General features: G+C 42.7%; 2 protein-coding genes and 1 non-coding gene across 3 annotated transcripts; 2 read left to right on the forward strand and 1 right to left on the reverse strand.

The window, feature by feature from the left end:
• Positions 1 to 7,426: 7,426 nt before the first annotated feature.
• On the reverse strand, positions 7,427 to 13,151 carry rpn1 (ribophorin I). Its single transcript, XM_037101914.1, has 10 exons — positions 12,781 to 13,151; positions 11,970 to 12,034; positions 11,096 to 11,402; positions 10,795 to 11,004; positions 10,514 to 10,706; positions 10,230 to 10,329; positions 9,993 to 10,131; positions 8,926 to 9,045; positions 8,530 to 8,775; positions 7,427 to 8,448 (listed from the first exon to the last, which is right to left on the reverse strand). Exons 1-10 carry the CDS (start codon positions 13,018 to 13,020, stop codon positions 8,266 to 8,268), a joined length of 1,803 nt encoding a protein of 600 aa, XP_036957809.1. The 5' UTR covers positions 13,021 to 13,151; the 3' UTR covers positions 7,427 to 8,265.
• A 292-nt stretch (positions 13,152 to 13,443) lies between these two features.
• On the forward strand, positions 13,444 to 13,516 carry trnaf-gaa. The gene has a single exon. It is a non-coding gene; the product is annotated as a tRNA-Phe (tRNA).
• Positions 13,517 to 16,424: 2,908 nt separating this feature from the next.
• On the forward strand, positions 16,425 to 23,415 carry LOC119020710 (ras-related protein rab7). Its single transcript, XM_037100251.1, has 6 exons — positions 16,425 to 16,787; positions 19,691 to 19,753; positions 19,965 to 20,091; positions 20,729 to 20,947; positions 21,548 to 21,676; positions 21,804 to 23,415. The coding sequence occupies exons 2-6, from the start codon at positions 19,701 to 19,703 to the stop codon at positions 21,897 to 21,899; spliced, it is 624 nt and encodes a 207-aa protein (XP_036956146.1). The 5' UTR covers positions 16,425 to 16,787; positions 19,691 to 19,700; the 3' UTR covers positions 21,900 to 23,415.
• Position 23,416: the final 1 nt, after the last annotated feature.

Raw genomic sequence — 23,416 nt, forward strand, 5'->3', positions numbered from 1 at the left:
GTCTAATAAGTGAATGCAATTTTAAAAAAAATACATCAACATTTTTATTTTAGGCACTGTTAGGGAATAATTAATACTTGAAAAAACGGCCACCAAATTTTATATTATTATTATTATTATTATTATTATTATTATTATTATTATTATTATTATTATTATTATTATTATTATCACTAGTACTACTATTATTATTATTATTATAAGTGAAAAATAAACCGCTTATCACTTTGAGTAAAATTAATTCTTAACATTATATCCTATGTTATATTTGTGTCTACGTTCACTTGTTTAATTAACCATTTTACTGCACGGGATTACGTGCGTGCGTGCGTCTGAGCGTGCGTGCACGCCTTTCGTCAGGCACGATATTATATGCACACTGCATTAGATGCCAGGGCCCTTCTCCTTCTGATTATTACCAGGGGTAATATTTCATCGGCACCACGCAATCTTTGTTCTCTGTGAAGATAATAAATGGCCTAATCGTTATCAGCAAACTGCTGGGGGTGTCAGCACCGACCGAGGCTGGAAGCGGGGTCCAAAGTGCTGCTGAATAAATTGGTGTTCCTTATCTCTCACTCCCAGATTATCGCCGCCTTTTCAAACTTGCACAACAAATACATTCAATGCATCTAATGCATCATTTGTAGGGAGGGCTGGGGGGATCCCGCAGGTTGATAGAGACAGATAGGCGCAGGGAATGAGAAATATTTACACGTTTTACGCGCTGCAGAGGCGCAGCCAATATGGGCTCTATATTTGGCACTGGAGGGAGTCTACTGGCCTGATTATTGGTACACACACTTTACATATCAATACAAGCTGTATTAAACATACATCACTGTTATATGATGCCTATCTGTCTGATTAGTCCCATCACAGCCCTGGGATGTAAAGCCTCCTTTAAATGTACGCCCGCCTTTTGTGTGATACAGCTCATTTTGAGTTCTTACAAAAAAACAAAAAAACAAAAAAAAAAATACGACCATATTTTTAACACATTTACAAACTCAGACGTTTGTAAGCAGGCCTAGCGTTCGTCGTGTTGTTTTTTTTAAGACATCATCGGCGCAAAATGCAGATAACACGATAAGCTCCATTTCCGACTATAATTGTGCTTGTGTGCGTGATCCCCTCCCAATAAACACATCGAAACACGGGAGCATTATCTTCACTTTCACAACGGGACCAGCCGCTCAACACGCACAGTAAGTTTGTCGGCCTGTTGAGTGGTTGTTAAGGCCCGTCTTATCATTCCAATCAAACCGCTGTGGCGTTTGGTTAACAGCCTGTGTCTGATATAATTTAGAGCACAAGAGGCCTTCAGTATTTTCTAGAACTGTAATGCAGTTTAAATGCGCTAATAACGAGCCTCATCCACCTCCCCCATGACTGACCTTTCCCTCATGTCTCCAAAATTGAATTTATAATTTCAACATGCTGCAAAAAGAAATAACGCTGCGGGCCAAACGTGGCAGGGGGAAGGAGAAAAAAAAGTGGTTGTACGTCGACAATGCAGTATTTATGAGTGACACTTGTGACAAAAAAAGCGAACATTTTCCAATGCGCGCACACACACACACACACGCACACTCCCCCCTTTTAATACCGTGGCATCTCCACCGGCCCCGGTGCTCTGATGGTCTCCTAGACAACCGAGATAACGGTGCAGCAGTTTTCCATATCGGTCCCGGAGTCTATTATAGCTCGGGATTAGCTCTCTTTCCGAAAAGGTCAAACACAAAGTCACCAAACCTGCTGTTTTCCAGGCCGTGTGGGAGCCGCGTCAAGGCGCACTTATGAACATGCATGTGCCATTTCATTTGGTGCCATTACGCTAATGGCACTGCGCGTTTTACTTGCGCTAAAAAAACAGAACACACACGCACACACACACCAGTAATATAAATGAGAGGCTCCTGAGGAGATGGAGGAGCCCAGTATCCTCAGCAGAGAGGCTGCTCACTGCAGGAGAGACGCAGTCGGGGAGGAAATGTGCTGTTATATAGCGACCCCTGGCGACGAGAAGATGCAATGGCGCTTACAAGAGCAGCCCTCTCTCTCTCTCTCTCTCTCTCTCTCTCTCTCTCTCTCTCTCTGTGTGTGTGTGTGTGTGTGTGTGTGTGTGTGTGTGTGTGTGTGTGTGTGTGTGTGTGTGTGTGTGAGGGATTGAGCAAGTTAGTAATTGTGCTAATCAAGCTGCCCAGAGAGAGAGGGGGAGACCAGCGCACAGCTGGAATGTTTCAGCTGGGATTCCCAGTGGCTGGACAGGAAGTAAGAGGAGCTCTGACAGGAAGTGTGTTCTCAGGGAGGGAGAGAAAGGGAGAGAGAGAGGGTGATGTTTCCTGTTGGCTCTTTCCACATGTTTAGACGCCTGGCTCATTCTGTCCGCCCTCCCTCTTTTCTCGGTTCACTTCACACCCAATAACAGCATGCAAAAGGCTCGTAGCAGCATCTGCCTGTGCTCACAGTGTTAAACTATAGGAATGCTATTAGAGGACAGTGGTAAGCCAAGACAGTAGATGGTGTGTGCTGGGTAGGATTGTGTCACAGGATGCAGATGTCACCACATGAAGTGAGACTTCCTGCCCATCAAAGCAGTCAGTGCCAGTTTAATGGACTCGCATTTAACAGCCCGCAACGAAAAAGTGAACGCATGGAAATAAAGGGAAGAAAATTCAAGAGGCAGAGACAGCAGAGGAGAGGAGAGGAGAGGAGCAAGTGGGGAGGGAGCTTGTAGGTGGAGATGTGATGGAGTGATACGTGGATTGCAGGAGGAAAAATCTCTTTGTCTCTCCTGAGCTCAGTGGACAATCAAAGTTTCCTATCAGCTTTGGAGCAGGGGAAATTGGCTGCCCTGGGAAGGAGAGGGCCACTCTCACAGCCAATGGGAAGTGCCCCTGTCACTCTAATCAGGTCCGATAGAGAAAGTAGGAAATGTGTGTGCGTGTGGGTGCACGCGCTCGGACGGGAGAGCTTTTCCACAGAGAGCAGCTTTGTTTCGCTCGCCTTCACGTGATCCGAGATGATACAGAGTCTGAAAGTAGCGTTAGACCTTCATCTGCCGCTGATCCTCTGCAATGAGGGACGTATGCGAGCCACGCTGGTGCGTTTTTTGGCAAAAACGTGCCCTGAGAGGCATGACCATCAGCGCTTTGATGGAGCGCCATGTGGCAGAGATCAGTGAGTCTTAGTGGGAGCTGTGGACAGTTGCACACAGGGGCGGCATGGGAAGAGGATTACTGTCTCATCGATACAAATCCACACAGAGAGGGAGGTTGACATCAATATGCACACAGATACAGGCAGAGCACACGCAGCAAATGAGTGCATGGCGTAAACATCTGCACGAGAGGAGCGCGAGCAGGGACTTTGATGCTCGTCTCTCTTGTGCCATCCGTCTTTCCTGCTCTCCCTCCATCCCCACCTCATCCATGCCAGACAAGAATGTGTCTCTCTGCACCCGTGGCCCAATCCTCTGTTTGAAGTCCCATCTCCATCTTTTTTTTTTTTTTTTTTTTGGTCCCCGCGCTGTCCTTCCCTTCCTCCGTCTTATCTGTCAGCCCCGCTCCTCCCCGCCTCCTGCAGCTGCAACGAGGGCCACAGACGCCTTCATTGTCCTCCTCTTCCTCGCCCTCACGCCCCTGCACCCGGCCAGATCACACCTGCCACCTGCACAGGACGCAGCCCCGGGACCTTACCCCGCCGAGGCTTTCATCCATCCCTCACCTCGCCCTTCAGAGCCTCTCATCCCCTCATCCTGGCACCCTGTCACTGAGGAATGGCCGGTGCGGAGGGTCAGGACAGAGTGGGACACAGAGCGGCTTGTTTTGTGAGGATGTGTGTGTTTTAAGCAGAGCCAGAGGGGAATCAGCGCGGGTGAGGTGTGTTTAAGAGTTTTGAGTTTAGATTTCTTCTTTTCGATGACATCCCTTTGTGGAAGCGGGATTGAATGAACGTCTGCCGCGAGGAACGTGGACCCGAGTGTGTGTGTGTGTGTGCGTGCATAATAACATGCTGACAGTGAGGGTGGTGGCTCTGTCTCAGTGATTTATGAGAGTGTGCAGTGAAGGGTCTTCTGAGCAGGATATTGTTCCCTGACTGGTGACTTCTGCCTCTCCCTTTGTGCGTATGTGTGTGTGCATTTTAGAGCGAGAAAGATTAAGAGGGAGAGTACTGCAGGTGAGCCCTCAATGTAATCAATCACCACCACGTCACAAGACCCAGGGCTTGTGGATTACCCCTTCAACTGATACCTGGTTTGACTCCAATTTTTTTTTTTTTTTTTTTTTTTTTTTTGCATATTCATTATTTTCCTGGCAGATAAAGAAAGAACACACTCTGCATCTTCACCATACTTCAGGAGAGGAAGATAGTAATCAACTCCATGCCTGAGTGGGGACCATGACAGCTCAACCACATGGCCCAGCCAGTCCAGCACCCCTGCACAAACCCCCTCATCCACCTCAAACACACACTCGCACACACGGTTTGCCACATCAGGATACAGTGCTGCACACGAATTCCGGTTTAAACAGTATTCTGCTCGGCTTACGCCAACAGATAAACCGCAGTTCTTCTGCGACGGGTAATCACATCCTGGGGCAGAGGGCAGGGCTGGAACTGAAGAGACTGAAAGGCCAATCAGCCAAACACAAGTACCACACAAGACAGTTATATAACAAGCCAAGCCGAGAAGCAAGTGCATTAACTTACCATTTGTGATGACACAAGAACTAAGGTCAAGCCGTGTTCAGTGATGCCCCTTCGTGAAGCAGGTCCAGCAGCGTGCCGGTCGCTAACGTTCTGACATTAAATTCATTTCCCAGTGGCTTCATGAAGTTGAAGGGCTCAGACCTTTCTCTGGCTTATTTAACCATCAAGAAGCAACCTGAAGAACACACTCAGGACACAGCTAAGGAGCACAAATAAGTTACTCATTGAAAGACATATTCATAAATGTGACCCTCTCCTATTTAAGGATAATCACTTGATTTATGGGAGACCATCTTGTGATGTGATCACACCATTCGCGATGCCAAAATCAGTGTGCGTGGTGCTGTGGAACACATGACAGGAGAGAGCTGAGTTTAGTGGAACTGTGTTTTGATCATTTGAGAAAGACAGGATCTTCATCAGGTCAAGCTGTTTTCAGTGTTGTTTTTATTTGTCATCTGTGGCACGAAGTAAGTGTGCAGGTGTTAACCTTCAATTTGTTCCTCTATATTCCTGCTATCATAGAATCTGACCTGTTTTTCTGAAATGTGTAAAGTGGGAGGCCAGTGACCCTTTTCCTAATTCACATGACTCTAGTTAATCTACCTCTGGGTACTAATAAAGTAACTTGAACTTGAACTTGAACACACACGCATAAAAGTTAGCTGGTGAGAAAGCCTTGGCTGAGAAGCTGGCTTACATTTTCCTGTAACTGAATTGTGAATTTTTTATGCTCCAACATCTTAGTTAGTCACTTTGGTGTCTACTATATAGATTACACAGCAAAATAATCCAAACATAATATATAAACAACACTATTACCAGAGAAACCAGTCCCTATAAGCTAGCAAACCTAGCTCAGCAGAGTCGCAGTAGGCTAACTGCAGTCTAGATGGAATTTATCTGATTTCATTAAGCTCCCTGCAAATCACATTTTTTAATATATTTAATTAAAAAATGATTTATCTTGTGTGTAGTTTTTGTACTGTGTGTCTTGTTTGTTCTTTTTTGTATGACTTTATATGTTATGCTTCGTCTCTACTGTTGGTTGGGGTACTGTCTCTCTACCCTGGCCTGCCAACGGACCACAGAATAGATGTGGACTACCTGAAGCTGACCTGGGAAGGTGCACCAAATGGTGATATTTATGTTTGAGCTGCACACTGCCTCTTTTATTGAAAGAAACAAAACATATTCAACTGGTTCATTAGCTGTTATGGATGAGACAGTTGACGAAATAAATAGCCACACCAGAGAAAGTATACGAGTAATAGAAGGGTAATATTCATTCAAAGGGTTCTTCCTTACCTTTTTTTTTTTAATGTAACATTTTGCTTCAGAATCAGATGACATTTTGGTCGTCGTGATCAATGTTACATTATACAGTCGTTCCAAAACATTTCTCAGAAGCTGAATGCTCATTTCTGTCTGGATTGCAGCCACCGTCTCTTAACCAGCTCAGGACTGATGTTGCTCTCTTGAATTTAATTTAGAAAGAAATTTCATCAATAGCTTTACTTTAATCTTCCTACGCATTTAGACTGTGAGTAGAAGAAAAAGGGGAAGATTTTACTTTTATCTTAGTCCAAAAATTTCTTTTTTTTTTTTGTAATTTGATAAATGCAAGTACTGTCCAGAGATCCTAGTGACATCACCCTTTTTCAAACTGCTGCGGTGTCACTCTGAGTCTCCATCAACAGCGTTGTTCCTCATTTGGACAGAAGGCCAGAGAGTTTAAGCATTAGAATTCAATATCTCCATTATCTTAAAGAATGTATTTTCAAAGCCAACGATTCACTCTATAAAATCTCTCAAATCCACACATTTTAAATGAGTTTCCAGTCCCCCAATGAAAGCCTTTAACCAGTCAGTCCAACATTCAAACCCGTGGACTGACCTGATAGCATCATCACTGAGTGGCGAGCAGACGTGAGCTCAGTGGTTTGGTGTCGAGGTGGACTTGTGTGAGCGGCAGCAGTCTGCCTGCTGTTCTCTGCTGTGAGAATGAGACTCTGTGGCTCTCCGAGCTCTCATTGCTCCAAATCTCCACTCAAGTCCAAACACTCTAACAAAAATGCCATTGTGTGGCCTTTCACCAGCACCGAGCATCAGTGCTAACAGACATTGTCTTTGCTTTCCCCCTGCTGTGTATTTTCAGAATGATTATTGTATGGCACATACAATATGTTAACATTATCATTGTGAGGGGAGCGGGACCTGTTATTATAGAGCAGGAAATGACCTGCCAGGACCCCTGGTGACCTCACAGGGAAAGCAGTGACCTCAATCTGACCCTGATGTTTGTGCTGAGCTCAGACCATGATCGAGGCAGGTCGACCGCTGGAGAGGAGAGGCTGATAGGTGGGGTTTCTCTGAAACAAGGAGTGCAACAATGTGCTGGAAAGTCCCTCTGAGGTGCCAGTTTAAAAGGGGGGCACCAGTCACAGACCAAATGTAGCTGATTTTTATTTTGGGATGTTAGGATGACACTTTTATCTACACGTGTGCAGAGTATTCAAAGGCACTGACAGGGTCAAAAAGTAGCCCAGTTTTATTTGAGGGAGAAAAAAGTGTCCAATATGGTTCAGTGGTATACTTGACACAATTGCGCCCCCCTTTGATAAATTATGGGTACTGCGCATTGGAAATTTCAACCAGAACGGCTTCAACTCCATCTTCCAGCTTCACAATCTAACAAATATGCTAAATGATGAGTTTCTCAAAACTTTATTTCAAATTTGACAGCTTTTCATGTCATTGCCCATTTCACAAACAATCTGTGTCCCATCTCCCATGTCTTTTCTCGCATACAACCTAATCTCGTGTATTCACTAATCTCATGGTCAAAAAATACAACACTTACAAAACCAAGAAGAAGAGAAAAAAAAAAATCATACAAAATGTAGAAAATGTGACTAATGAACATCAAAAAAGAGCATTTGTGATGACACAGAATCAGAGCTTTAAATTCATTCAAATATAAATGTCAGTCAGGGGCAAGTAGAAAAGGTTGTAAGTGCAAAAGAGATTCAAATTTAAGAACTAGATGATACCATCTTAGAATACGGCAGATGTGAGCAAAGACATGAGACTGAAAACACTTGGGCCCTTCAGCTATTGGTTTCAAAAAGAGTCCCATAACCATACATACATAAGATAAAGGGGGGGGGGGGAGGAGGGATAAAACAAAGTCCAGATTTGAACATAAAAATGAAGAGTCAAGTCTGACAAGTCTGAGCAAGGTGTGACAAAGTTTAAGTGTAGATCAACAAACTCAAAAACAGACAAACAAGAAAATCGAAAACTTGTGATGTAGCTGCTGGAGAGCTGAGCACACAGTGAGTTTATCACAAGGCACGAAGGCGCAAGATAAACCCATCAATACCATAAGATGACATGTTAACAGTCCATATCTGACTTCAATGATGGTAAAAAAAAAATGTAAGCATTTGCGTCACATTTAATGTAATTCTCATACATACAAGCAGTCGGATGTATGTTGTAGCGCAGGTGGTTTCCGTTTGTGTGTGCTTGTGCGGCAGGAGTTGTTTAGAGGGCGTCCAGCAGACTGTCGATGCGGCCTACGAGCTCCTGCCTCTTGCCGGTCAGAGTCTTCTCGCTCTCGATGTAAGCCTCCTTCTTGACCTTACCCGCCACCAGCCGCTCCGCCTCCTGGCAGGAGCGGCAGACCAGCTCCTTCACTTGGCCGTCCAGCTTCTGCACCTCCCCGACCTGAGAGCACAGTGAGGGGAGTGAGCCGTGCTTGCGTATCGGGGTCGAGTTAACAGCGATTCAAAAATGTGCATCACTCACCTTATCGGCCAAGTCGGAGCCCTCAGCTTTGAGGCGGGCCTGCAGGGAGCTGATCTCGTTAGTGAGAGCGCGGTGGTCGGCCTCCAGAGTCTTCCGGCCGCTATTGAGCGCCCCGGTGTCGCGGGACTGCTTGTAGCGGTTGACCACCTCGTCCATGTGTCTGTACAGACCCAGGCGCTTGTTGACCAGAGTCAGCACCTGCTCTGTGATGGAGGCCACCTTCATACGCACCTCAGCCGCAGGGTCCTAGACAAAGAAGAAAGATGAAAAAATTACTCAAAACGCATGTGAGTGAAGTGAAAAGAACTGACTGAGGACAGAAATATCTAAAATCTCTGCCAAAGGAGGGACACAAAGAATAAATGAGGGTTTAGACATTCCTGAAGGTTGTCATACCTTTGTGATTGCAAAGTCCAGGCGGACATAGATGATGACAGTGAAGAAAAGGATGTAGAAAGCTCCCACAACAAGGAGAGGCTCCTGCAGCATCAGGATCTTATTGAAGTTATAATGAACCTGTTAAACACAAAATAGGTTTATTAATACAGATTTGAATACAAATTCACAGCTCATCAAATTCACACAAGGCTCATCCCCCTTCACAGTAAATAATGATACATTAATGTTTTAATACAAACATTAAGCTGACATGTTTCTGACTAAAGGATCATTTTAAATGTTACTATTTTCTTTTTTCTTTGGCATTTAATGCCCCTCTCAGATCAATGTCAGTGAGATGAGAGAAAATGAGGAACGACACATTGCAAAGGTCTACAGCCTTACTAGAGGCAGGAATGTTGGGGTCAGTGGTCGGTGTCTTCACGGGGCCTCTGAGAGAAATGTTTCTTCCCCAAACTGAAACCTGACTGGAGCCAGTAAATGACCCTGTTTCTAGTGCTTAAAACTGATTAGGTTCATTAGTTAGCTGATATAAGAAATAGTATCAATTACTATTGAATAGATTATTTTATTAGGTAAAAATACAGACCATGTAGTGCTTAAAGCTTGTCAAATATGAGATACTGCATGATATTTCTTAAATATTGTATATTAAGCACTTTGTTCTGTGAGGTCACAGTACTGTGAAAAGTGTACTTTGAAAGTAAAGTGTAGCCACGAAGCACCTAAAATCCCCACTAGTAACCCTAGTGGTATTAAGCTACACAGAAGCTTCTCTGAGTCTTGTTCCAAAAAGCAAGTTAACCATTTCCTCTTGGTCAGGGGTTAACATATTATCAAAAGGTCTTCAGAAAAATTTGCAATACTGATACCACAAAGGAACTCAGCATATTCTGAGCTATCTCGTATGCAAAGATTATATTTGGACAATGACACAAGAAAACATTCATCAATTTATCAAAGCTAAAATAAAAACTTGTCTATAGCTCTACATGTTTTCCAGCTCCAACATGTGGACACAATAACACTGAGGTAGCTATATACACACACATCAGTCATCTTACCACAACATCCTGAATGTGATGCTCCACCAGGTTGCTCTTGGTGGCGACCAGCACTGGTCGGCCAAACGTATCCAGATATGTATAGTGCAGCTGGTTTGGCATGCGATCAATTTTGTAAGGTGTATCCACGTGGATGTTTCTGATGGGACATGAGAGGGAAAATATGAGAAATCCACATCAAGTATTGCAAAACTCTCTACGCAACAACAAACTGTTGATTTATTTACAGACACTGACCTGGCTCCCTCTGGCAGGATGATTTTCACAGTGAGGGAGTCAATGACCTGGTCGTCATACACATGGTCAACCAGCCTCATCTTCAGTGCATACTGGTCACCTAGACGATAAAATGATGTGACATGTTAGCAATAAGCACAAGCATCTGCCCCGCTGAGCGAGACACTGGTTTTGTCTGCATCAAGCCATCTTTGCTCATCCTCCTTGGAACCTTTTTTACATGGGGAGGAATCACAGTTTTCCCCCATGTTTGGATTAGTTAATGTCATCAGAAATCAACTCACCCAGAGTGTAGAGGTACTCGTAGCTGGGTAGATTGTAGCCAATAATGTAGTGGGTCTTCCAGCCTCCGAACAAGGGGAAGCGAGGCCTGACCTCCACCTCCACTGAGTCATCCAGAACCTGCAGATGGGAGGTGGAGATGTTGCCAATCTCATCTCTGTAGTAGACGTCCTGGGCCGAGGCAGGAAGGATAGTCTGTTGAGGAGAATGCATATATAGTCATTATCCTCAGCCGAACAGTACACACAGGTCAGACAAGCGTGGTTTTTGTGAAATACAACACCTTAAAGGATTTCACTGAGGAGATGCCACTGTCAGACTGGCGCTGATAATCGTAACGTGAAAAAGGCCCCTTCAGGATGGCTCCTGTGTGCCTCAGGTCGATGGTCTCCTCCACAGCGATGTTTCCCCAGTGAGAGACCTCGATGGTCCGAGTGATGCTGCTGATGGTGAGGAAGGGTGTGTTGTTCTCGTAATGGATTTTCATTGTATCCTGGACAGCAGAGGACACACAAACCACAGAATGTTTAAGCAACTTCCTTGCAGCTTTACTGGAAGCTTGTTAAATCACATCAGAGCAGTACCTCGCTGAACGGAGCTACGTCGCGGAAAGGTCCGTACTCGATGATCTCATCGTTCTTGCTGGGGTTACCCAGCTTGGTGTAGCTCTCCACAGTCTTGGAAGCCAGGCGGACACGTGTGGTCTGGCTGCGGGTGGGGTATGGGGAGTACAGGTAGTGGTTCCCCTGAAAGACCACCAGCTGGCGCTCGGCCTGGGTGACGTGTGAGGGGAAGGGCCTCAGGACATGGCTAAATGTCATCTCCACCTTTGCTTTCAGCTGAGCACCTGCTGCTAGGTTGGAGGGTAGCTGTACTTTGTAGAAATGACCACTGTGTGGGAGCAGATTAGACATGACAGAGAGGAGAAAATTTTACACATTGAAGTGCATTCACAGGTCTTGGGAAGCACTACGCAATATATGGAAAAAGTTGCACAAAGTCGTTTGTGGCTCCAGAAGAAGCTATATGTATGATAATTTAATTGTCTCCCGTGATAGCAATTTGTAGCTAAGGTGCATTGTGGGTAATGTAGGCACCAGGTTTTCAAAAGAAAGACGTATGTGTGTTATGCAAATGGTGATATTTCTGTTCTGTTGTGTCAGTTTTGATCATTTGCTTTTTAAACTGTCCATAATGAGTCCAGCAGTGTTACAGGAGTGCAATGATACACCAGTGGACTGCTTTCACATGCTGGCAGCTACATTACAACATTCACTGTTTCATTGTACACGAGTATGCTGACAATTAATTAATATTCTATTCAACCCACATACAACTTAGCCACTGAATGAAAAAGTTAATTAATGTACTACTTATGTGGTGTGTTTCCATCAGTTCAGTTGTTCTACTCGGCTTGAGAACCCTTGTTGATGTCACTCTAAGAGTCTGTTCTCTTACCTTTGTCCCGGGATTGTTGTCTGTTGTAGTTCAAGTGTGCCGTCTTCCTCCTCATCACCCTTCACCTGTGGAAACATGGTGGTTTAAGCAAACTCTCTTTGGAATAAAACACATAGAAATCAAATACAGGACAAGTGAGAGGTTTATAATGCAATTCGTCATGGGCTTTTGAAGGAGCCATGTATATCTTATAATGCTGATCAAAACAGATCACCGATGCAGCTCCATTCATTGTGGAAGGGGCATGTCTGCGCAGTCACACACGGAAGTAAGCTGCCCAGCGCATACGTGTCATTCAGCCACTGACAGAGCGTGCAGCGCTGCGGAAGTTAACATGTTGCTATCCACATCCTTTACAATACAAATGTAATTCATCTGATCCAGGTTAAGCTGTCCCGTTCATTTCTGCTCACACTAACGGAGCGGATGCTAACACCCTGTACTAAGCAATATCCATCTTGAAGTGGTAGCTAGCGTTGGCTAAAGGCGGCTGTTTGGCTTCCCAGCTTGCAGAGCTGACTGTCCGTAGGACCGCACTGAATCACATCACACAACCAAGCTTAGCTAACAGCTGTGATTTCATGCATTCCGTGAATAAACAGCAGCATCATATAGTAGCATACTGTTACCCTGTGCACCGCTGCTGCTGTCATTTTAACAAAGAGAAATGCTACACATGAGAGCTGCCAGATTTTGCACCGCCACGATATGTGTAGCACAAGTTACTATGAAGTGGCTAACAAGCTAAAGCTAGCAGACCGGTTACAGGCAGAGGTGCTGGCGGGGTTTCATTCACGACTGTTCGGCTCACCGAAGCTCCGATATATGCCAGGTGCGGGGCCAGGTCCTCCTCTACCGCCAACATGAAGCTCTGGACGGCAGAGTGTCCCTGGTTGGACAGCACGATCTCCGCGGTGATCTTGGCCAGATGAGTGCTCAGGTCCACTGTCCTCTTCACCTCCTCGTTCACCAGACCGTTCGCTGAAACCTCTGAGTTCAGGGCCGCCACAAGCAGCAGGCAAGCGGCCAGGAGTGGCGACTTCCGAGTCATAGTTAAAGAAACTAAAGAGCTGAAATACCGGGACAAGAGCGGAGAGATTGGGGGAAATGCAGAGCAGCAAAGAAAGGCCGCCGTGCCGCTCTACATCAGAAAGGATGACGCCTCATTCAGTCCAGCGTGATGACGTTACGGCGCGCTCTTCACAACGAGCCGTACGTCGAAAGCGGGCGATTGTGAAATGTGGCACGGACGTAAAAACAAACATATACATGAGGGTTTCAACCAAGACAACTTCTGACTTACGAGTTTTGGCCCATTTCAGACTGTCTGAACACTGTTGTAGTCACCTCACCTTTCTTGGCCTGTTGATGGTACTCGTGTCCGTCTACTGTCAGTATATCAAAAACTATATATCGTGACAGTCATCTGACGTTGTACAAGCCGGTTTTTGTAACTACTCAGCGATTTCAACGGGCCGAAATAGCTCAGTTGGGAGAGCGTTAGACTGAAGATCTAAAGGTCCCTGGTTCGATCCCGGGTTTCGGCAGACGCACGTGGCTTTTTAAATGTGTTAAAGGATAAATTCACCCTCAAATATTAATGAAGACACGTTATTCGGTCTGACGTTAGTAGAAACGCTGGAGTAGTACTCTAGGCCATTAGCGAGTTGTTTCCTGCCTGTCACAGCAAGTCTGTATTCTCCAAAATCAAATAACGCAACTTCTGATTTTAAAGAATACATAAAATGGCTCCTGCAGCTAGTTTGGTGTAATCCAAGTCTCTGGAAGCACGGAGATCCCAAATAGATTTGAAAAGAGGATATTTACATCCTTGAGGAGAGGTCAATCTTGTGCAGCCACCTCAAACAGGGCCCATGCTAATGCTTTTATCTTAGCAGCTACAGTAAAGATTTCAATGTAAATATCTCTTCAAATCACCTTAAAGGGCCATGCATTTATGCATTTTATGCCCCCCATTTTCCAGTGATAGTGAGGTAAATTAATTTGTTTTCTCGAGATCTTGAGATAACGAAACTTTGTTTTCCAGAGACAACGATTTTGTTAATTCGAGATTTCGAGATAATGACTGTGATATGATAGGCCTGCGATTTCCATTGCACACAAGTGGCATGGCATGCTGACCGATGGGTTCACAGATAATGCACACATTACTGTATATCTCAATCTAAATGAGCCTGATGTCATCGTTAAACTACATAGCTGACCAGCCACAAGATCCACGGAGATACCTGGGACCTCGTAGAAAGTTAGTTAGTCGCTTTCATTGTGTCTCTTAGGAGACTATTGTTTTGGACACAAGAGAACGTCACATGTTCACATATAGCACATGACAAAACACAGAACACACAAAAAGCACAAAAAATAAAAAAAGGTCAGCAATGTAGTTAAGGGCGACATCAGGCTCTGTCTTTTCAGATTAAGAGATGTATATTATCTGTAACAGCAAGGCATGATGCTATTTCAGCCTGTGTCAGGCCTTAATTGAAAAGATATGTGACATAGTGATCGATATGCTCCTGCTCCTCTGATTTTGCTACACTGAATGATGTTTCCTGCAATGATTTGATATACTACACTATTGTTTTTTTTTTTCCTCAAGATCTTAAATTGATTATGTCGTTATTGCAGGAAAACAAAGTTTGTAATCTCAAGATCTCGAATAAATTATCCCTTTATCTCGGGAAAACGGATGAAATAAAATGTATGAATGCATGGCCCTTTAGGGCTTCTATAAGGATCACTTAGTTTCCAAAGAATTTTTATTTTCTATCATTTTATTAACTACTTCAGATATTTAGGAGAATGCCAAAACACTGTTTGCCGTGAAGCTGAAGAATTGTTTTGAGGATTACGAAACTTAACCTGACTCTCCATCTGCATGTGGGTGAATAGATAATAACTTCATTTTCAGTTTTGGTTACACTTGTCTTTTCAGTGCATCTGGATAATGCTGTAGCTAAATTATTGTATATAGTCAGATGGTAATTCATTACGTACTTGGGTGACCAAACCACATTAAAAGGTAATGTCCAATACAGATCAATGACTTGTGTGTAATCATGTGTGTAAGCTAAACCCAACAAAAGCCTGACAAATGCCACAAATTTTACTTACATAGAAAGCATCACAAGGGAGCATTGATAGAGTGCAGCATGAAATTACATATATAATAAGAAACATAATAAATTGTTAGTTCAATAGTAAAGAACAAATTCAAAGTTATCATCACACACCACATTGGTCATCAGAAATCAAGTTAGTCTAGTTAGCTGGCCAATGTCTTCTACATGTAATCTGCTAGTAGAAGCTAGAGACCTGGAAACTCATTGTTATTACATTTAGTCCAGCACCCATACAGAGTACTCTGGCTGGAGAGGAGGTGGGACTGAGTGAGGTTGTTAATAAAAAAGAAAAACATCACAAGATTTGTCAGTGTCAGTGAACTGGATCTTGGACCAAAGAAAATGCTTCATCAGCAGACATGGTGTGTGAATTCAGATCTTCTGCAAATGGACCCTGGCAAGCCAAGACCCTCCATGGCACCATCTACAGAGAGAGAAGATGAGAAGATAGGTGACATCTGGACATCCGATCTGTGGCTTGGAAAGGCTGGTGTGAAGGAGAGCAATGAGGAAACATTGGGGAGAGGGCCACATCTTGCCCAGTGCTCTCTTGTTGTCCTGATCATTTTTTCTAAATTATAGCAGTATCAGGGCTGAAACTGCCAAAATAAAAAGTCAATAAAGAAATAAATAAATGGCCCAAAATTAATAGTGCCTTTACCATTAAATGTACAAAAATAGTACTGAAAATAAATTTAGCCATTAATTACTTTACAAAAGGTACATAAATTTGATATTTCTGATTTAAATCACTTCTGTATTAAATAACCTTTGTGTTAATCCCCCTATTTATTTCTTTTGTTTTACCATATTTACCGTATTTAATAACTCCTTCATAACTCCTTCATTTTTAATTGATGTATGTATTCATTATCTTGCAAAATACAAAGGGATACAATACAAAACTGAAAAATAGATAAGGAAGTAGATAAATATGGACTAGTAAAACATTAAATTTGCATTAAATCAGTATGTGATTACTTAATGTATCCCAATATTTACTTTTGACATCACTGGTTGTGCGTTTGTTAGCATATAATTCATTCACTGAGCCACATCTTTCTTTCTTTCTTTCTTTCTTTCTTTCTTTCTTTCTTTCTTTCTTTCTTTCGTTCCATTCTGGCAGTCAAAGTCCTCCATACATTTAAACATTTGATCCCATGTATATTGTCTGTTTTAACTGTACGGGCTTTGGACTGGATGCGGTGTAAGCAGTCATATGATCTGCAGGACAGATGGAATATCATAAACGCTGTCATTCGTGTTGTTGTGACATCTCAGGTCCTGTGGAACAAGGCGTGCCCAGCGCGTGACGTCAGCCCTCACGGACCGAGCTTGTTTTGGAGGAAGTGCACACAGCTCGGCTAGCAGCTAGCGCGTTAGCTTGACAGGAAAAGCCAGCGTCAACGGGAATAGGGCGACAGACTATTGTACCAAATCGCGAAGAGAGCTATACATCGGTAGTGGCAGTGTTGATTTTGATAAGCAGGGGTAGCTGCGAGGCTAGCTGTCGGAGATTATTTAGCTGTCGACGCTCGAAACGAGTTGTTTTTTTACAGCAGATATTTAAAGGAGCTGTTAGCCTGTTAGCTAGCCTGAGCGTTAGCTAACGCTTCCAACCGAGGAGGAGGAAAAGTCCACTTTTGATATTTTTTACCGCAGGATCATCGCCCAGGTCGGTATGGGTTGACATAAGTTATTGGTTTTACTAATCACATTTGTTAACAATATAGCTGTCGTTAACTGGGTTTAGCATTTGTTAATAAGCCCTGTTAGCTAACTAAACGTTAGCTTAAAATAAGAAGTGTCACTGATATGGGAACTGTTAGTGGACACGGTATCTAAAACGACTGGCTGTAACGGTAGTTCTTTTGAAAAGGTCCTCCATTTGATAACGGTTCTTCCTCCCAGCCAATTTCATATTGTCTTCTTGCATTTTATTGCATAGCTAATTAGCACTCGATGTCCAAATGTAATGTTTATTCTACCTTGCTAGTCCTCTGCAAGTGTGTGTGATTTTTCTTTTTATGATCGTCATATAAAATGTCTTTGTGTCGGTTTATAAAGTGGAAGTATTCACATGACAAGTTTATTACAGCTGTGGATTATACCGGTCTGTATACTTGACTTGAACCTACAGCAGTTGCTGTGCTAATCACGCCTGCCAAGTCATGGTTCCGTTAGTCCTGTGTTTTAAAACCATGTGACCAGTCCCTGACACAGTGTCATGGGGTGCAGATTATGAGAGCCGCACCGATAGCTCTATGCTAATTTCGCCACAGAACAGCGATGATATGGCTCCAAGCCGTGTCTTTTCTTTTTCACAAGGGTTCGTGAACGTGGAGCGATGTGTGGATTGAACCTATGAGTAATCGTTTTTTTATCCAATAATGCGCTCGCCAAGGTCTTTCACAAGTGGAATAGTGGTTTTAAAGCCCACCTGTAACAGTGTTTGGACTTTGGTCATAACAACTGTATGAGGTCGTTTATTATTACATGGCACAGTCAGCCAAGGCTTAAAATGCTTGAGAAGTCTAGAGAAAGCACAAAGATGAGGATGTTTGATCAGACATGGATTTTAGTATAGAACAATCCGTACTTCAGATGGTGTGGATTAATTAACACAGCCTAAATCATAATGATACACTCCAGTAGAAACATGTAATTATTAACAGTTTCTGGCTCCATCCTGAATGTTTTAAGGGAGACTGACTGTGTTCCAGTTTTGTTCTTAGTTTATTGTGGCGTCGGGACTGACACAATGAAGCTTTATTTTCCATTGAATGGTTTGTCAGAAGCACTCATATCACACAATCAGCATTTTACACTACAATGGAAACAGCCAGCTGTGGTGACAATAATAAAAGATTTCAGTTATCTTAGCTCAACAACCCTAGTCTGAACCCACACTGTAGATCTGTTCATGGTTTTACGGAAAAATTGGAAACACGGAAATGACGCCATGTTGAGGATTTAGAAGCATTTGGATGCACAGTTATGTTTTGACGTGTAAAGTGAAGAAGACATATTTTAAATCCCGAATTATTTGTAGCTCAGGAACAAATTTAAGCACATTTGTGGTTTGGCCAGCTTAACTCTTTGTACAAAAGGTCAGATTTCCAAGAATTGTATCCCTTCCATTGAAGCAAGTATTAAAAAGCACTCGGATGGATTAGGTGTACATATCCCAGGCTTGTTCACTTGCAGGGAAACATGGCATCAGAACTAAGCAAATGTATCAGAAGTCCAATTGTTAAACTAAGCAAAGAGGGCCTTTCTCAGCTTCAAATCGTGGCTAGAGTAACAGTTTCTAGAGGGCAGTGCGTGGAACTTTAAAATACTTTGCAGAAATTGGATCAGTTAAATCCAGAGCAAGATCAAGCAGACTGAAAAAGAACCCACCATCAGATCAGTCTATCAAGCTTAGTTTCCTGATAGATAAAAAAGCACCGTCATCACAGATGAATAATGCAAGACTCCAATCAGCAGAAGATCTGTCAAAAGAAGGCTGTCTGGTACAGGTCTAAGAGGATGTGTATCAGTTTTGAAACTACTCTCAGGAGATGAAACAAGGCCAAACACTAAATTTGGGCTAAAGAATACAAGAATTTACACAGTGGATGACTGGGAAAAGTCCCGTCAATTGATGAATTCAAGTTTGAGAATCATGGCATTAAAAGAGGGCTGTGTGTAAGCAGATGCACACAAGAGACAGTTCCACATTGAAACATGGTGGGAATATTAAAGTCCGGAGCTGTTTTTTTTTTTTTCCTCCACTGGAGTTGGACACCTGCACAGAAATGACTCCACCTTTAACAAGGAGAAGTACCACTTCATTCTTCAGAGACACGCTACACCCTCCGGTTTGGTATTTGTGGAGAGGGTGCGTGGTGCAGCAGGATATTGCAAGAACTAATTGAAGGTCAAAGAACACCAAGAGGTCCTGTCATTGACTTTCCTTCATGGTTGCCTGACCTCAACCCCATTAAACATTTATGGGGGGGGGTTTGAAAACTGAGAACGCCAAGATTTCTGTAACGCCACAAGATGTTTTGTGGAACACTGTCAAATCATGCTGGGATAGTATGAGTCATCAGGTTTTACTCAAACTTGTGGAGGCAATACTTGTTCGAGTGCATCCTTTCACTGAAGCAAAAGGGGTAATATACTAAGACATTTGGAAATTTGTGCACATTTTTCTAGTGGTCTTGGACTCTTTGACCCTACTGTATTTAGTTCAAATGTGAATTGTTTGTTCCATCTATTGTTTTAAGAGCCTTACGCCACAACGCAGTGTAACATATTGTTTAACCCACATAACAGCTTTGTATTTGTTTGTGAAGTGAAGGAAAACTCGAAATGGGAGACATTACACTGGGTTTCATTCCGAGAACTGGTCCATTTCTTCGGAGTGTATTTAGAGACGCACACTGAGCTTATCGTCTTTCAGTGAAACCTGTTGGTCCATATCAGAAGGGTCACCACGATGGCATGACTCTGTCCACGTTGTCTCAGCAATTCCTGTGTGAATGTGCTTCTGTCTGCTATCCCCTCTGATCTACCGTTTTGTCTTTACAGCTGTGGGACAATGACGTCAAGGAAGAAAGTCCTACTCAAAGTCATCATCCTCGGAGACTCCGGGTGAGTGTTGATGGGTCTGATGGGAAGGAAAACACTAGATCTGTGTATTGAATCAAGTCTAATGATAAGACAATTGCTCTAATACAAAGAGGGAGGAATCATTTTTGTGCTTTGCCGATCAATTCTTCAACGTGACTGTTCCTGTTTGACTTGTTTCTGCCCTTCATGCTCTCTGAATGTTGTCTTGTGATTTCCCTCCACCCCCCCCCAGAGTTGGCAAGACCTCATTGATGAACCAGTATGTGAATAAGAAGTTCAGTAACCAGTACAAAGCCACAATAGGTGCTGATTTCCTGACGAAAGAAGTCATGGTGGATGACAGACTTGTCACGATGCAGGTAACGAGGAAATTACACTCAGACCAATGTGACATTGACTTCTCCCTCATTGAAACACAGGCGTCACATCTGAATAAATAAAAAGCTGATAAAAATGCCTTGATATTAAAAATGTTCGCTGTTCATCACCATGTCATCTCAAAATGTTATATTGCCTTTAAGGAAAAAGACATTTTTGAGGCTTTAACCTGAGATGTCTACCTTCATAACCATAATTCTTTTGTAACAGTCATATTTAATTCACCCTAGTTGAGTTAATTTAGCTGAATTTTGGTTAAAGTCCAAAGTGTAACTTTATTACCAGAGCTGTATAATAGAGTTTACTTTGGCTTTTGATGTTGTCCTGTTCAGTATTTTACTCTACACGTGGTCCACATAGAGACAGAACAAACAGACTACAAAGCTGCATTTGTCTGCACAAACAACATTATAGCTGGTGTTGCTGCATTAAAACCAAATTCTATAAAGGCAAGCAACAAAAACATCCAGCCGATAGCACAAACACATGAGGGGGATGTGGTTAATGTGATTCATGTAAACACTACAGTCAAAGTATTACCTTAAATCTCTTTATCTACAGTAATCTGATTATTTTGCGCAAGTTAACACACCGTACCTTCTCTACTCTTTATCTCAGATTTGGGACACAGCAGGTCAGGAGAGGTTCCAGTCTTTAGGCGTAGCGTTCTACCGCGGAGCAGACTGCTGCGTCCTGGTGTTCGACGTGACGGCACCCAACACCTTCAAGACTCTAGACAGCTGGAGGGACGAGTTCTTGATCCAGGCCAGCCCCCGAGACCCGGAGAATTTCCCCTTCGTGGTCCTGGGCAACAAGATTGATTTGGAGAACAGACAGGTGGGTCCACAAGATCACATTATACTATGTGGGGATCACTGTATTTGTTTTTCTCTCTGTGCTTGGTAATAGTGGAAGCTAAGTATTTACCTCAGCCAGGGAGGTTGTTCTCACCTGTGTCCATTGGTTGGTTGAGTGATTTGTCAGCCAGATTACATAAACACTACTGCACAGATTTTCACGAAACTTAAATGGAGGACGGGTCTCAGCCCAGAATACATCCCGTAAATTTTGGGATGGATGTAGGAATATTTCTTCCTTTTATGTACCATTGCGAGATAGGGCATTTCTTAATTTCTCATGGAATGATGCATAGATCTTGACTATATATATATATATATATATATATATATATATATATATATATATATATATATATATATATATATATATATATATATATATATATATATATATTTTTTTTTTTTTTTTTTTTTTATAGTGTATTAAGGTGGCTGGTATCTATCAGTGAGAACAATTTGATGAGAATCCAAATACAAATCTGGATCTAGCGGATCTAAATATGTTTTGTTTGATTGGATTAGACATTCATTATCCCATGCCTCTCTAAGTCTGACAGCAGCTCCTTTTTTGTTTCAGGTAACAACCAAGCGAGCACAGGCTTGGTGTCAGAGCAAGAACAACATCCCATATTTCGAGACCAGCGCCAAGGAGGCAATCAATGTGGAGCAGGCCTTCCAGACTATCGCACGCAACGCCCTTAAACAGGTAACGGACTGCAGCGAGAACAGTCTTGCTCAGCCATTTCAAAGTTGAGGAAAAAATGTTTTTTGTTTCTTTGAAAGCTGGGAGATGAGGATCCAGGCTCTCACTCGAATGTGCGCTCTGATTGCAGGAGACTGAAGTGGAGTTGTACAACGAGTTCCCAGAACCGATAAAGCTGGACCGGAACGAGCGAGCCAAGCCGTCAGCGGAGACCTGCAGCTGCTGAGGACGCTGAAGATCTTACGGGGGGTCGTCACCGCTCGCACTACCCTGTCTTGCCTTGTCTATATATCCCCTTTCCCATGGTCCACTGTGTTAATCCCTGATGCCCAACATACAAGCAGCATCCCACTCATAGAGTATACTACTACACACAGACATGCTGCACTCACCTCCTTATATATACAAAAAAAACACATTTTCTATAAAAATGAGTCTCCTAGCCCAAAGAAAACCTTAAGGAAACATGATGGAATTTACTTGTATGATGCTTATTACTTCCCAGTGTTTCCCCTCGTACTTTTTCATGGCGGTGGTGGTTTGGGCTAATCTCATTTTCGGTTCCATGTAAATTGCTAGTTTCACACCCAGTTTTGGTTCTAACTGCTTTTATTTGGATACTTTGTGATAAATCGAAGCATTATCTCTATACATGTATGTGTGATTGAGTAAAGTTAGAAAACTAATGTTTGTTCTTTTTTAATCATTAAGTTTCTTTAGCAGTGGTGGTTGTTTTCTTACTTTCACAGCCCGCCACTGCTGCATGAATAGAGGAAACACTGCGCCCCCATTTTACTCATTTGTGTTGTGGCTTAAATTTGTTCCACTCGCCAAAAACACTTAATGGTTTCACTTTACCTCGTGCAACCCCCCCAAAAAAACCTGATACCTAAATGGGTCAGAAATGAAGGATCAGAACGTGTGAAGTTGCATGTGAGGATCACATGAATATGCTGCCTGCTGATTCTTGCTAATTGGCAACATCCAGTTTGATGACAAGTCTATCAGACAGTGTGTACAGATCTTTTTCTCCTTTTTTGGGCCCTTTTTTGTCACCTACAGTAATGAAAGACTTGTTCAGACATCTCATTTTGGAGCCACAATAAATGCAATTGTAGCTCAGGTTAAGGAGATCTGAGAATCCAGACTCAGCTCCTTGATGTAAGTGCTGTCCCTAACATGGTATTTGCTGTTCCTCTGTTGGGGAAAATAAGGTTCGTCTTGTAATCACTTATTCTTGGTACAATATTTTACATGAGAATGAACGAAATCAAGACAGCGTGTCATTCTACCTGGAAGTCCTGGGGATATTTTTTTTTCTCAAGTATAAATGTCATTCATAACTGAGTACTATTAGCTAGTACATTTCTTTTTACTGTCAATTATTGCAAGACTTTGTATATTTGCAAACCTCTCAGTCATTGTGTGGGGAAGGCAAAAAGTTGTGCTGTAAATCTCCATATCTGACTCTGCCAGTTGCTCGTGTTGGCAAACAGTGTAAGTGCTTGACTTTTCTTTTAACCGATCAGATCTGTCTGTTCGTATTATGTTTAAACTCTGAAATGCATTATAGATTACAAGATAGCATACATACTGTAACTTTGAAAGAAGAAGAAAAAATGTGGGGGAAGTATTGGCATTCATCATTATTATATTATTAATATGATAAATGCATAGCATCTACATTGTTTCAAAATGTCTTTGCGTTTCAAGTAATAAGGGTAATAAAGATCTTGAATAAAG

This window comes from Acanthopagrus latus, chromosome 6 (assembly GCF_904848185.1).
Source record: "Acanthopagrus latus isolate v.2019 chromosome 6, fAcaLat1.1, whole genome shotgun sequence".
Lineage (NCBI taxonomy): Eukaryota > Metazoa > Chordata > Actinopteri > Spariformes > Sparidae > Acanthopagrus > Acanthopagrus latus.